The sequence below is a fragment of the Trachemys scripta genome, chromosome 1 (assembly GCF_013100865.1).
Source record: "Trachemys scripta elegans isolate TJP31775 chromosome 1, CAS_Tse_1.0, whole genome shotgun sequence".
NCBI classification, from domain to species: domain Eukaryota; kingdom Metazoa; phylum Chordata; order Testudines; family Emydidae; genus Trachemys; species Trachemys scripta.
The window spans coordinates 13064152-13080538 of NC_048298.1; the positions used below are offsets into that span (position 1 = coordinate 13064152).

Consider the following 16387-nt stretch of genomic DNA (forward strand, 5'->3'; position numbering starts at 1 on the left):
GACTCTCTTTGACTCCCAGTTCCCTGCTGCCTCTCTATATACCTGGATCAGTTAAAATATGATTACATGCCACCTTTCAAATCTTCTAATATTCTAAATGTAATAGGACTCTTCTAAACTACTGCCTGTATTACTGGTTAGTGATGACCCTATTACCTGATGCATAGGTCAAAGTTTTGATGGGTATTTATTTCATGGAATGCTTTTGCCCCTTAATTCTAATCTCCCTCACCTTCCCATCCTCCCCAATTTAAATCCATATTTTTACTATTCATCCATTGTGGAATTGAGGCCTGAATTCCTACACTACCTTCTGGCAGATAGTTAACAGCAAAACAGTAAGGCAAAAATTACTCCTTGAAGACACTATTTTAATGGCTTCTATCTTTTGAAAGGAAATCTCCTAACCTGTGTCTTTAACCCTTTAGTGAAAAGCTGGGGGTTTTTTTATGCCACCTGCACATGCTGAATTCATAAGCTATAATGGCAGGAAAAAAAGCTCCACTGACAGCAAAAGGTTAATTATACACAAAAACAAGCCTCTTTTTTTTTTCCCCCTGTTATACACTTCACTTCGAGAACTCCCCGTCTCGGAGAAATGAAGGCTTGTTGTTGTCATGTCTGACTCCAATCAATCCTGTTACCATTAAACTCTTGTCACATAACATAAACGAAGTGGACTTGTGCGTACACTCTCCTGATTTCCCCACATCAAGCCGTCGGCCCCGTTTCTCTTGCTTGCTCCTGTCAATGAGTCGCAGCAAAGAGAGAAATTTTCCTTCCACGGATATGTGAACAAAACCTCATTTCCCCTTTGCCTGGAATAATTTTGCTTGAGATAGTCCTGTAGGGATCTCAGCCAGTTTGCCATTACCCACTTCCTACTTTCTGTGGGATTATAATGGTCTTTGCTTTTGTTGACAATTTGGATAATGATAGAGAAACACAATAACTGAGGAAACATTTTGGTTTAAAGCAATTTCCTGTGGGAGAAATCAATGCCTGTATTAAAATTATAGTCCAAATGGAACAAATTAAATTTTTAAAGGTAATATCTTTCAGAAGGAAGCCAGTACTAATTATAATGGTGTGTGGTGCGGCTGGGATAGTTGTCTTTAAGCATATCCATTATGAACCCTTATTTGCTGAAGGTTATAATTTAGGCCATGTTACAGCATCTGGCTGCATTCAGAGCCCCACAGAAATCAATAGTAATCATACAGTCACAGGAATCCACCCATAAAGATCCAGTTTAAGGATTAGTGCCTTAGTCACTGGAATTCACATTGGGCTGTATATTGGCACATCATTTACAGGCAAAATGCAAGGAGGTCAAATTTTCTTTGTAGTTTATTAGTTTTTAAATAAACAGTGTAGCATAAATTGGTTTGCATCAAATCACTAGATAGATTTTTATTGTGTTCAGCTTAAAAAAACTTAATTTTAAATCCTTATAATAACTACATTTTATCATGTACATATGTAATTTACTGTATATAATGTCTTTTATCTCAGGAGCTCAAAGCACTTCTTTAATCATTTTATTAAATTAATTAGACCTCGCAAAGCATGTGATATAGAATAGCATTACTACTAACTGTGATAATACTTGACACTTCCAGTATATAGTGATTTTCATCTGTAGATCTCAAAGAAATTACAAGAACAGGTTAGGCAAACACTTGTCAGGGATAGACTATCTTGCCTCAGTGTGGAACAATGGACCAGATGACCTGAGGTCCTTTCCAGCCCTAGTTTCTGTAAGAGAGGCTTATCTTTAATACCCCCATTTTATAGATGGAGAAACTGAAATGTAGAGAGTTGAACTGACACACCCAAGGTCATGCAGCATGTCATTGGTACGGCCAGGAATACAACTCAGGGCTCTTGATTGCCAGTCCCCTGTGGTAATCACTAAATTGTTCCAGTCCCCCATAACCATTCCACTGTGCTGTATTCAATTCACTGAGCATTTTCTTAGCACAGGTTTTCCCTTGCTTTGTTCTATTAAGCAGCCAACCACTTCCAGAAGAAAAATGAGAGCATTTACACAGATTATTTTTATACATTTAACTTTCTCCTCTTTAAAGTCTTCTGTAACAAAAAGCAGCCAGATTAATTTTTCTCATAAAATCTCTCTCCTACCCTGAGACTTCTTATATTCATACAGCAGTTTTTTACAGCTGGGATATGAACTCCTGGAAAGGGAAAATAGACCAATGGAAATTTTGGCAACCCATAACTATGAAAGACACCATGAGAGTACTATTTTGGGTTGACTTATGTGCTAATCATTGAGTAGCTTTGTGATGGTTGCTGAAAGAAATCTGCACTTCATGCAGCGCTTTGACACAGGTGTAAAACAGATGTTGAGTTAAAGAATTGTGACTTTACACCAAAGAGATATGTTAAAAAACTGTACTTAAAGGTTAATATGATAAAAATTGAGTACATGTGAGAGTGATAGAAATATTGATCATAAAAAAACATAGTGGTCCAGAAATTCAGTTGAAAAGAAAACAAAACTACTTGATGTATGAAGAATTTGAGTTGTGACACTAAGATCAATGGCTGTATTTTCACCCAGTGAAGCATGAGAGTTTCAGATAAGGGCAGTTTAGTCAGTGAAATACTGACTGACATTGCCCTTTTACTGTTGGCATTTGATCTCCAATATTGATCTCGACTGTCACAGCCAACAAAGTACACTGAGACTATCTTTGTGTTCAGATAATGTCGCATGTGATACTTCATGAATTATGGACAACAGCTGAGGGCTTTTGAGGGGTTAATTTTAGTAGTCTTCCTCGTTTATTTGATTGCATCTTGTATATTGCTACAAGCCATTATAATCTTCTGCCAATCAATCAGAAAACAGATAACCCACCATAATCTGCCAAGACTCTTCAAATCCTAAGATTCAGCTTCCAGTGAGAAATGCTGTATTGTGTTGTAAACAACAGCTATACATCACATGCATGAGATATGAGAAATATCGTATATCCGAGACTAAACAATAATATCAGTTAAACTGGCTAAAGAATAAATCAGTAATAGGAAACCCATAACTCATTTTCCAGCAGAACGGTGGAGTTGATAGGAGTGAAGTTGTAGATGTTAGAAATATTAGTAATATTAGAGATCTAAAACAGGAATGTCGTGTCCTATTGTAACAGGCAAATATCAGAAGTTTGGGTGTCTGTTTTGATAAAGCCTGTTGCCTGGAGATTGGGGCTAGGAATCTTACAAATACAAGTTTTTTTTTGGTAAATCTGGTGCTTTTTGGTTTTGTTTGGGTCAGAAATGCTTAGAGAACAGTTTATTCCTCCTAGTGTGTTATGTTATCCTGGCCAACAGCAGGGAAAGCACAGAAATGGGTGAATGACTTATGGGTGGCAACATAGGTATACTATAAAGAGTGGAACTGCAGAAACCGTGTCAGGTTTCAAGGGGGATTTAGTTTGGTGTGGCCGTCGGGGTGTAGGAATTCAAGCTTGGGCCTAAGCTGTTGCACATAAAACTTCAGCACATGAACATGCAATGCTGGATACTCAGCATACATGATAAAGATCTATATCCTACAGTGCTGTCTGCCGCTGCATCCCTTATTGCTAATGAAATAATAAATATGCCATAGTTACCTGCCAACCAGGATATTTCACTTGTGTCCACCTATTCCCAAAGTACTTTTATATTTCTAGGAGCTCTGAATTTCAGAATACAGTTATAATTCTTTCGTGCTGTAATTTAAAACATCTGCTGCTCCTTACAGCATCAGCATTGTTTTTTAAAATGCAGTCACTTACAATGAGAGACTACTCAACAATTTTCCTTAGAATTTTTTTTTTTTTTATGTGCATTGAGCATTGGTGACAGGTTTCAGACAGATCCCTCCGGAGACTCAAGCTCTGTGCGTATCTATAGAACAGAGATAGTGTGGGAAGCAGCAGCAGTGTGTACATCCCCCAGACCCATGTATCAGTGTGCATCAACCCTGACAAAGAGGAGGGTTTCTCTTCATTTTCCACAGCCCATACAATTTCAGGGCTCTCTAGGTATTGATCAGTGGTAGTGGGTCTTATGATGAGGACTTTTGCCTATAGAGCCCTACACTGAGACTACCTATTTCATTTCACATAGGCCACTGAATAGTTGTCTGATGGTAACTGTGCAATTACATTCAGACTATACCTTGAATTGTGCTATGTTCACTCAATTGCAGGAGACTCTGGGTATATCTATATTGCAGTCACTGGGTGTGGTTACAGTTGGATAGACATGCCTAAGCTAACTTTCATCTAGCTAGTTGGGGTACCAGAGCAGTGAAGCTTTCAGCAGCACGCGCTTTAGCACTGGCTGTAAAAGCCCACCCAGAAACCTGGGTAATTACTTGTGGGGCTAGTCAGGTTTGTCAGGTTGGCATCCAGAGACTTTTGTAATGGCATTGAGTGAAAATGTGCCAAAACAGGATCCAAGATGGTGTCTTCCCTTACTCTTAGCACAAAGATAGTGAATGGCCATGGACATAACATGAAATAAAACAGAGTAGCTTTTGCAGCAATGGGAGGAAAATGACACGCCAACATTTTTGTTTTGTTTTCTTTTTTTATAACTGGTGGGAGGAGGGAATTATAACAATGGAGAACATGTAGCTAGCTAGGGAAATACGGTTGTTAGGTTCATTTCATTAAGACACATAAAGTTCTTTGAGATCTTGGGTAAATGGTGCCTTGTAATTTGGAAGCCATCTTGTATATTCTCAATTACCTCATGAACAGCAAGATATTTTGGTGGAACAGGTTTGAAAATGAGCAGTATTGTAATTTTCTTTCTTTCTTTTAAATCCACTGACTTTGATGTTAAATCAGGAATCTGTTTATTTATAGAAGATTGTGAGCAAACACCTGTGAGAGTCACCCAATTCTTGGATGGATGATTGGAAGCCAGCAGAGAGGGGCTAGGTATTGAGGAGGGTTGTTTGTGCTTCTCTTCAGGAAGACAGGTTGCACACCAAATAGATCAAGCAACGTTTAGGCCGTTGCTCAACACCAGCTCTCCCCTGGATCAATGTTTAGATACTATTAACCTTGTAATCCGTTATATTCCTAATCTGACTCCTCCTTTTCTTTTTTCCGGGGGCAACTCAAGATGTTGGTGATTAAATGATCCTATAAACGCTATCCTATAAACGCCTATAAGTGATTTAGAACCCAGTAATCCTAGATAGATATTTCAGATTCCCTAAGGAGCACCTGTTGTCGGTTCCTGGAGCCAGAAAAGCTTCCTCAGCTGGCTGAGGGACTTCATCTTTGGGATATGCTCTCCTTGACATGTCACTGTAATTTACTGGTATGGGTGTTGCATTACCAGGTTCTGATGCAAGATGTATCTCTTCGGCTTAACTTGTTTAATTCCTATCCCCTATCATAGTATTTGTTCTAAATATAACTTTTACTGACAAATGAAACCACCCAAAGATGGAGTTACAACACACTTCGTTAGCAGCTTACAAAGATGTGATCAAACTAAGCCCGTTCCCTACTACTAGCTTTAATGTAATGACAATTTAAGAGCATTAGGAGTCCATATCCGTGTTGTCTTTAGCCCACTGAAAAAGCAAATGTTAACTTAGCCAGTTACAGGCTAGCATCCCTTTTACATTCCGTTGTGTAGTTTTGACATTCTAGCTACGTGGTGCCGGGTATCTGCCTCATCTTCGCCATTTTACTGTTCTGTTTCAAACCTCAATTCTTCATTTAATGTTCCCACAAGAGGAGTAAGCCATTCATCCTTTTGGAGGGATTGAGAGCTATTTCCATGTCCCTCACGATCTTATCTCTTCCTGAGATTTTGTTTCCTTTGATCGTTTATATGTAATTTAAATGCCATTTGATGAGTGAACATTTGTCATTTAGCTAATGATTTTACAGCACTTTCAGCATGTGCCTTGTAAATGTCTATTGCGATTAGGAAGTCTGTAAACAAGTGCTTCGGTCCTGATTTTATGAGGTGCTGAGCACTGGTTTCAGAGTCAGCGGGAGCCATGGCTAAAGCATCCCTAAAGATCAGATGCGTTCACTGCTACAGCCATAGGCGCTGTACAAATCATTAAGCTAAATAAAATGCTCATGTATTTGCTATTGTCGAAGAGTACATCAGCACTTGTTTAAGATTGGAGTGTTCTCAGTGTTACTAACGGAGCAACATGGCCTCGAATTAGCAGGGTCGTGATTTCAAATGACTGAAATGACTTTAATACATCTAGTCATATTAGGAATGTGTAGTAGAGTGAGGCAAAAAAGCCTTTGTTCTTTTTGACTGCAGTAGACCTAACTTAATGCCCTATTCTGCAGCCACTCCACACATGCCACTCTCGTTCTCGTCAGTGGCGGTTCCCTGCATAGAGCTCATTTACCTGCCGTGTGCATCTGATCAAGAGTGTTGGCGGTGCCGTGTTTGGAAATTTTGCTAGTTCGTGAAAAGAAAAATCAATATTTGTGACTGGATATTTCCGAGTGCAGTAACTTGGGGGAAATCTCTCCTAAATCTGGGCACTTATCTATGAGAGAGGCAGGCATTTTACTATTGTTTTTAGGTCGTTTGGGATAGCTGTGCAAATCGACCCCAGAGGTGCTTATAATGCATTACTATGTTACATCACAAAGGGGCAGGTATACCTTACAGCTTGGGGGTCTCCTTTGGTTACTAACCGGGTGTCAAACTATTGCTTTCTATAAGGGTTAGGCAGCTGGACACAAGCAATCAGATTAACAGAAGGGTTTGGCACAGATCCTAAGGCCTGGTCTACACTGGGGGGGATCGCTCTAAGATACGCAACTTAAGCTATGTGAATAATGTAGCTGAAGTTGACGTACTTAGATCTACTTACTGCGGTGTCTTCACTGCTGTAAGTCAACAGCTGACACTCTCCTGTTGACTCCGCCTGTGCCACTCGCCCTGGTGGAGTAGATGCGATAAATCGACCACCGCTGGATCAATCGCTGCCCTTCGATCCAGCGTGTAATGTAGTCAAGCCCTAAGTGAGTGGAACAATATTGAAAAGTGTTCAGCACCCAGTCACTCCCATTGTTCTCATTGGAAGCCTTTGGGTGCTGAGCACTTCTGAAAATCTGGCCCCAGTTATGTGTGCTGAGCACATATGAAATTCCATTCCAGGAGCTCCAGTAACACTTTATTACAGCCATTTGACAAATGCTGCTCTCCATTTGATACATGCTTTGCCTAACAGGTTTCTAGACTTCACTCCGTGTTCTGTTCACCATCGGTTCTCTCATCAGGTTGTTCTAGATCAACAGATGGGAGCAGAGGCCAAAGTTGAATCTGCACTTAAAGCAATGGACCTTCTTCTTCTCTCTTTGCTAAACAATTCTGATTAGGTACATCCCGCTGGCAAAAAGGCTTATCCACTAGTCTCTGGCGCTGTGCCCTACAATGACCTGAACATTACTCGTTTCACTGAAGTAAAAACTTCTCTTTGCCTCAAAAGCTATTTGTGATGTGAGCACTCCGGTCTCTGTGCTGGTAAATTAGCCTCTCTCATTTACACCTGTGTGACTCTGGAGCAACTCCTCTGAAATCTGTGGAGTCACTCCAGATTTATGCTGGTGTACATGAGAGCAAACTTTGGCACTGAGTAGAAAGCACACTGAAGTAAACAAACTATATGCCAAATCGTCATACAAATCTTTAAATTTTGAAAGTCTTTACTTTTACAAATATGTTAAGGGCTTTGGGATTTGCTTTTGAGGGGAAGAAGGGGCAGGTGCTTTGTATGATCTAGGTTTCTGTCTCTGCCTGTCTTCAGAATAGAGAGAAAAGAGACAGATGAAATTCTAAATATGTACATTTTAGCAGAGTCATAACTGAGGGAGATGCAGAGAGATGGTCCAGTGGTTAGGGTGCAAGCAGGAACTCGGGTTCAATTTCCTGCTTTGCCACAGACTTCTTGTGTGATTTTTGGGTAAATCACTTAATCTTCCTGTGCCTCAGTTCCCCATCTGTGAATGTGGATAATAGAATTTACATACCTCACAGGGCTGGCATCAGCATAAATACATTCACAATTGTGTGTTGCTCAAATACTGCATTGATGGGAGCCATATCGGTATGAAAGCTAGATACAATATTTGAAGGATGTACACAGCAAAGGGGGAGAGAGAAAACTTTGAGCCACTGGATCGTATTCTACCTTTCTCTGCTAGATTGAAGAGCCCATTATGAAATATTTGTTCCAGGTGTAGGTATTTATAGCCTGTAATCAAGTCACCTGTTAACCTTCTCTTTGTTAAACTAAATAGATTGAGCTATTTGATGTGTTTTCTAATCCTTCAGTCTTTCTTTTTTGTGGCTCTACTCTGAACCTTTCCCTATATATCAACATCCTTCCTGAATTGGGAACATCATAGCTGGACGCTCTATTCCAGCAGCAGTCACACCATGCCAAATAGAACGGCAAAATTAATCTCTCTCTACTCCTACTCGAGATTCCCTTGTTTATAGCCAAAGATCTCATTAGCCCTCTGGACCGTAGCATTGCACTGGGTGCTCATGTTCGGCTGATTATCCACCATGACCCTCAAATCTTTTTCAGTCACTGCATCCCAGGATAGAGTCACCCATCCTGTGAGTATAGCCTACATTCTTTGTTTCTAGATGTGTACAGTTACATTTAGCTTTATTACAACACATGCTGTTTTCTTGCGCCCAGATTATCAGATCTCTCTCTAATGACCTGGCTTCATTATTTCTCACTCCCCCATTTTGTGTGTCATTTACAAACTTTATCAGTGATGATTTTATGTTTTCTTCCAGATCATAGATAAAAATGTTAAATTCACAATCCTGCACCAGAATAGATATGGATTAGGTGCCAGTACTGGGTACACATTTTTCATCTCTAATTTCTATAATATTAATGCAGGAAATATTACATTTTGCAGATAGCTAATTGGTTTGGTCCTTAAACATAGCCAGTTACATTTGTGAAAAGTGTCTCTTATGAAGCTAAGAAGTAAATGTTACTCAAATCAATTATTACTGAAAATTGCATCACTAATTGAGTTAGGAGAGTACTCTGCCCAATCCATTGTTGGAGTGATTCATCGAATATGACAGCCTGGCTTGACTGGAATCGACTAGTATGTGTGTATACGCACGTGTGTGTGTGTTTGAAGCATGGCTGATGCTTACTGAAAGCCTGCATGCAGTGAACCAAGACACATTAATAGTGAAATCAAGGTTCACTGGCTGACAGACATCAATTTGCCAGAGGCCTTTTTTCCACATTCTCTTCTGCTCTTTTTTTATGGCAAATCCAATAGATATTTGGAATATGTGCTCTCAAGAAATTTGCCAACCAGACCTTCATTCATAATGTCTTCTGTAGTTTCCTCCAGGCTGAAAATATAAGTGAGAAGAATTACAGATGATTCAATTAAACTGAGATTGTGCAAAACAAAACTCAAAGCAAATGCAATTTGGGTAGTGTTTATATGACTTAATTATCTCGTATCTCCCCACTCCCTTTTTAGAATTTACAAGCAGTTATGATATAATTGCCAATACGGAGATCGGTAGATGTGCAGTAAATACCCCTCATTTCAATAAAATTCTCCTTTTCCTTTCAATCAAAAATGGGACCTTATTAAAAATGCACAAATATATTGGCATAAAGTCATCAAATGACCATCAGGAAATAAAGTTCTGTAATACTATATAGCAGGGACAGACACAGTCACATATTAAATTAGTGAACCAGTTAAAATATTGATAATTCACTGTATATATTCATAAGACGTGAACATTTTTGACTCTTGAGGCAAATGCCTTGAACTGAAACCTTCTGAGGTATAGCTTTTTTTTTTTTTTTAAGGGGACTTTTTGGAGGGAAGGTTGGGGGCACATTTTAAGACCCAAATGTGCCTTTTTGTTTGAATTAGTAACATGTTTCAGAATTTACTAACAGCCTTTTAATGTGTAATCTGCTTGGTTTAATGGGGAAGGAAAAAAAACTAGATCATTAAGAATCCCATACTGTGTGAATACATTCATGAGGCAAGAAAGTGCCTTGTAGTATGTAAGGAGTGTTTTAGAATTCGTGGGATCCTTTACCCATATCTGCTGAAGTGCTGTCAGATATGAAGTAAATTTAGAGACCTGCTTGTCCCGTTAGCTATTCATCACTGTTGACTGGCTCTAGTGGCAGCCAGCGGTATTTTTAGAGAAGAGAATGATATGGAATTTCTTCATGTACAGAACATTAGCTGATCCCATTACTCAAAGCTACTCAGAAAGTCACAGCTGACACTTCACGTTGGTGCAAAAGAAGAACAATCGGCTTAGAAGGCAAAACACAGAAAGAGATGTGATGAAAATGCATTTGTGGGGGTATGGCTGAATTGTTTCTATTGTCAATCTGAATGTTTTGTTACTTGGAGTCAGTAAAATAATAATTTAGTAAACAAATTTAAATGCACATTTTCCTGGTATTGAATAGAATATATTTGGGTATATTGAACTTGATGGGTAGAATGTAACCAAGAATAATAAATGTTTTTGTTATCCATATAAGAGAGACAAGGTGTAAACCATCTAGGATTCAAAGATTGTTTGTCCTGTGCCTTGAGATAGTTTCAGAACAATATGGACAGCTAACTACAAATAAGTTATTTTGCAAACAACCGAAGTCATCTGTGTTGTTATTTATCATTATTTCATCAAAGAAAATCCATCTAGTTTAATGTTAATTTGAATTGTCTCTTGAGGACCTCCAAACTCTAATAATGTGACGAACACGCTCCTGAATGTCAAAATAGTAAATAGTATGTAATTTTCTTTGACAGTAAGTGGCTCAGCCTTTGCCCAAATTGTTCCCTTTTACACCCATTGTGAAACTATTTCTTTTTTGATTCAGTGATATTTGACTTTTAAATTCCAGAAACAAAAACACTGCTGACCTTTTTTTATAACATTATGGAGAACAAATTGAATCTAACGTGATTTGTGCTGTTTGAGTAGGGGAAACCAGAAAATGGCCGGTTGTCTGTTGGATCTGAAGTTTCATGTGATAAAGAATCAAGAGTGGACATGTTTGTTGAGCAGTTCAAAAATTTATGACCCTCTAGAGAATGTACCTTTTGAGTCACTCTAGTACTGACCCCAAGCAATGTGATACTGAACTTCTAGAGCTTTAGGCTCACAATGAATGGCATTTATCTTAGCTCCTTAGTTCTGATCTTGTAAAAGCTAACTCATGCATGCACAACATGATAGACCATGTCACGCCTCAGAGCCTTTTTCAGCACTATCATCTTATACATTTTTTATAAGCCAGAGTGCATTCATAGAATTCTGCCTCAAAAGGCATTCCACTTTAATGACTGCACTTAAATGTGTACTCCCAGTTCTTGTGTTTTTGAAAACAAAACAGTAATCAAAAATATTTAATGTTTTTATGTTTCTCTTTAATAATAAAAAGCAATTAAAGCAGCAATGTTTAAACGTGTAAAAAATGTCTGTAAATAAAACTGGCTCCAGTTAGAGTCTTAAACTCTAGTTGCTAAGAAAGCATGCAATATAGGTTTATGTGTGTGCATGTGTGTGTGTGTGTGTGAGAGAGAGAGAGACAGAGAGAGGTTTTCATCCAAGCGCCACCTCTTTTTTTTAAAAACAAACAAAGTATTTGTCATTTTAGTGAGTCGTGTTACTTCCAAACAATGGTAAATAGATAGCAAATAGAAATAGTTCAGATATATTTGTGTAGCATGATTCAGTGTACCAAAATTAGACATTAAAAAAAACAATTGAGAAAGAATCTATGACAAATAATACATTTATGCCTCTTCAGTTAATGAGTAAAGGGATATGAACATAATTTTCTCTTCTTCTTCTGAATGTAATTTTCAAAACAAAATAGAGAAAATTAATCAGGTATATCAGATTCAGTAAACAGTGCTCTTGAAGGTAGTCAGAAAGCAGGAATATATTTATTTTGCTTTATATGACCCATTAAAAAGTTACCTCTCAGGGCTCTTTTGACATATGAGAAAACCATCACAAATGAGTATAAACCTAGCTAAAAATGCAGAAAATAACCACCTGAAACCCCACGAGCTGCAACTACCAACCCTTCATGCCCATTCCATCCCTAAAGCTAGGAAAAGGGATGGACTTTGCCACAGATTTGGATATTTTGGAAGGGGGGAGGATGAATTCAATGCTGGGGGGCCCTTCCATGAACTAAGTCTCCCTTTATACTGAGGAAGCACCTGTGCTAACCACAGCTGTAGCAATATGGCTTAAGGAAACAGGTGATCTCCAAACAGGTCCCAAGCTATTTAGCACTCCACAAGTCAAAGCCAACACCTGAAATGCCATTCAGAAACTGGCGAGTGGACAGTGCAGCTCACAGGGCGCTGTGGTATCATTGAATAAGTGGGTTGCCACCATCTACACCGGCTTTGTTTTCTAAGTGGATTTGAAGTGTGGAGTGCTTTGCAGTGGTCTCATCTTGGTGGGACACAGGGATCCCAGTCGCAGATTCATTATCGGATGCTACATCTACACGAAGAGCAACAGATGCAATTCCCAGCTCGCATATACATACTCGCACCAGTGCGATGAGAGCTAGCACATGTCATAAAGTGTAGCCATGGTAGCACGAGAAGCAGCAGGGGGCAGGTACTCCGCCTGGTATAACTCCCCTGGGTATGTACTCCCCCTGGCTAAGCCAGGCTGTTGCGGCTACGCTACTAGTTATACTTGCACTAGTTCTCCTCGAGCTAGCACAGGTCTGAGTAAGTGAGCTGGGAATTACACCCCTATCTTGTAGGGCAGATGTAGCCTGAGAGAAGCAACCATAGCTTTCGGCCCAGATGTAAATGGCGGGAGGGCGAAAACAGTCTCGGTTTTATATATCGCCTTAGCCTTAGCCACATTGAGCTTTAGTCCTCTATACCTCAGTCTGTACCAAATGCTCGGTAAGCCACTGAAGAGCACTGGCTGGATCAGATGAGACTGATGTAGGTGTCGACGGGGTGTCCCCAGCATACAGAAAGCACTGCACTCTCTCAGTACCTGCATGTACACATTGCCCAAGAGTGGGGTGCAAGATGGAACCCTGCAGCACCCAGAGGAGCTGGAACTAGGGGTGCTGCTGCACCCCCTGGCATAAAGTTGTTTCCATTATATGCAGGGTTCACAGTTTGGTTCAATGTCTCTCAGCACCTCCACTATACAAATTGTTCCAGCACCCTTGTGTGGCCCACACAGGAGAGCCCCCAGAGCAGAAGAGTGAGTGCCCCAAACTACTCACTGGGGTGTCTTAGAGAGAGAGAGAGAAGATCGCAGCCACCAAAGAGCTGCCCTTTCCACTCCTGCAAGGGTTCACAGGCAAGTCAACAGCTCCTGCTGATCAACAGCACTGCAGATCTAACAACATTAACGTAGACCTGTGACCTTCATCCATCGCCAGGTCATCTGAGGGATCAGGGATGGGATGGGCTGCATTGCGCAAACAGTGATCTTTTGGCCCAACTGCTGCTATATGAAAAAAACTAGAACGTAACAATTACAAAGGTTCTTACACTGGAAAGTTGTTTTCACATTCCACATTGCACATGAATGGGAGTTCAGTCACGTGATTAGAGTAGGAGATTGTGAGCCAGGATTCTTTGGGTTCAACTGTGATACCTTGGATAAGTTGCTTCATGTTGTGCCTCAGTTTACCCACCTGTAAAATTGGAATGAGAACTATCTATGCTACTAGGGTGCTTGTGGCTTGATGTGTGTAATGCATTTTTGATTCCCTAAGATAAATTAATGGAGATATCCCATCTCCTAGAACTGGAAGGGACCTTGAAAGGTCATAGAGTCCAGCCCCCTGCCTTCACTAGCAGGACCAAGTACTGATTTTGCTCCAGATCCCCAAGTGGCCCCCTCAAGGATTGAACTCACAACCCTGGGTTTAGCAGGCCAATGCTCAAACCACTGAGCTATCCCTCTCCCCGGGATGAAAAATCCTGTATAGGTAATAACTTTACAAATTGTGGAGGAACATTTGTTTAAAAATGCCATGATGGCTACACACATGCCTCTGACACGTGCTACCGTTTGCGTGGCTATGCTAAGACAAAAACTGTTAATTGCTCCTTGGGCACTAGAGATTGGTTGCAAAAATTGGACTCAGATCTGGGTTTATAATTTCAGACCTCCCCAAAGGTTAAGAGAGGTTTAGATTCCAGGGTTTGGGACTCATTTCTAATGTGAATGATGAAATCACCCACCTTCTATTAGTTTAAAAGAGAATTATTCATACTGATGACATTGTTTTCCAATGGGACGAAAAAGGAAAGAATATTTCAGTGTGTGTGTGTCTGGCTATAATCAAATCAGATTTGGGGGCAAGCAGATCAGCATTTTAAAATAATACTAGGCATGTTTTTTGGAAATGTTCTCCAGCAGTCATAGAATCATAGAATATCGGGGTTGGAAGGGACCTCAGGAGGTCATCTAGTCCAACCCCCTGCTCAAAGCAGGACCAATCCCCATACAGATTTTTGTCCCAGATCCCTAAATGGCCCCCTCAAGGATTGAACTCACAACCCTGGGTTTAGCAGGCCAATGCTCAAATGCTCAAACCACTGAGATATTCCTCCCCTTTTAAAGGTTTGAAGAGAAGGCTAACATTTTGGAATGACCATGCTTTCCTCTCAATTGGCATGCTTGTCTCTGCTGCCATCAGACAGTCTTTCTACTGCCAACCCTGTCAATCTGGGCTCATTCCAACAGCAATGGCACAAATCTTGCACTTGCACACTCTAGCCTATCTCAGGCTCTCCTACATTTCCACGGGGCTTCGTCAGGGGCTTCAATAACATTTGTTCAGCTGCTTGAACATCATGTTACCCACATCAGGCTGTGTGAGAGTCTAGAAGAGAATGGGGACTTGGCAGCAATAGACTCAAGCTTGACTGAACCGGTGATTAACAAGGGCTTTTAACGTGTGTGTCAGTATCATTACATCATCCATGCAGCAGAAGATGAAAACACTTTAAGAAGCTATTAGCATAAGCTACACGAATGACCCAAAGCACCGTGGTAAATTGTAGTGCATTACATGATTGACATGGAATACCATAATATATTGTAATGAATCCGAGGTTTTCTAGGGTTATCATGGTTGTCACTCTGTTTCGCACTGTGCCCATTTGGATCTGTTCTGATAATAGGGGCTACAAATGTACCCTAATTGTAATCGCAACAGTAAAAAAGTAGGTGAAAGGTCATCAGATGTCGCAACAAATGTTGGTGGGAAAAGATACAAAGACAGACTGAATTAGTCCAACCATAGAACTCCAGCACTGTGTTAAGTTCGTGCCCGGTAAACAAGAAAAGTGTGGAACCGGAAATTAGTGAAATGAAATTGGTGTGTCGGAAACTAGGCCCAACAGGTGGACAAAATACTGATGGGAAGGGCTATTCCTTAAAGAGAACTTATACTCGCTTTTTAAAGTTAAACTAGGGTTACCATATTTCAATACTGCAAAAAGAGGGCACTCCACGGGGCCCCGCCCCCGCCCCAACTCCGCCCCTTCCCTGGCACCACCCCAACTCCACCCCTTCCACAAAATCCCCGCCCCAACTCCACCCCCTCCTCCCTCCCGTCCCCCGGCTGCTGCTGCGCTGGGGAAGTTGCTTCGGCCCCCGCCGCAGTGGAGAGCGGCGGGAGCCGGGAAAGTTAGAGCCCAGGGAGGAGGTGGCTGCGTGCTCGGATGCCGCCCGCCACCTCTTTGCCCCTGCAGATCGGGGAGTTGTTAGTTTTGCTGCAGCCACGCCACTCACATGCGGGTTCCCCCGAGCATCTTTTGCCCGAGTGCAAGTGGCTGCAGCAAAACTAACAACTCCTCCGATCTGAAGGGGCACAGAGGCGGCGGGCGGCATCCGAGCGCGCAGCCGCTTCCTCCCCAGGCTCCGGCTGCCGCTGCGCTGGGGAAGTTGCTTCGGCCCCAGTGCGTGGTGGAGAGCGGCGGGAGCAGGGAAAGTTGGAGCCCGGGGAGGAGGCGGTCCCCTTACCATGCCTCCCTATTTTCCCGGACATGTCCAGCTTTTTGGAAATTCCTCCCGGACGGGAATTTGAGGACCAAAAAGCCGGACATGTCCGGGAAAATCCTGACACATGGTAACCCTAGTTAAACTCGCAATTAGGGTAAATGTGTAGCAGGGCCAACTCTAGCTTTTTTTGCTGCCCCAAGCAGCAAAAAAAAGCGCTGCCCCCCGAGCCCACCAGCCGAGCGCCGCGCCGCCCCCCCCCCCCCAGCTGCGCCCGGGGCCCCCCCCCGCCGCCCCGCCCCGCCCCCCCCCCCCCCCC

General features: G+C 41.4%; 1 protein-coding gene across 14 annotated transcripts in view; it reads left to right on the top strand.

Moving 5' to 3' along the window:
- The window catches only part of CELF2 (CUGBP Elav-like family member 2), a 673014-nt gene that overhangs the window by 469739 nt on the left and 186888 nt on the right, over window positions 1-16387 (top strand). The window contains exon 1 of one of the 14 annotated variants that reach the window (XM_034764737.1): window positions 10281-10407. The exons of the other annotated variants lie outside the window; for them this stretch is intronic. Within the exon in view, the coding sequence (XP_034620628.1) occupies window positions 10388-10407 (20 nt within the window). The 5' untranslated portion in view covers window positions 10281-10387. Of the gene's footprint in view, window positions 1-10280; window positions 10408-16387 lie in introns of those variants that run through there. 14 annotated transcript variants of the gene reach the window in all.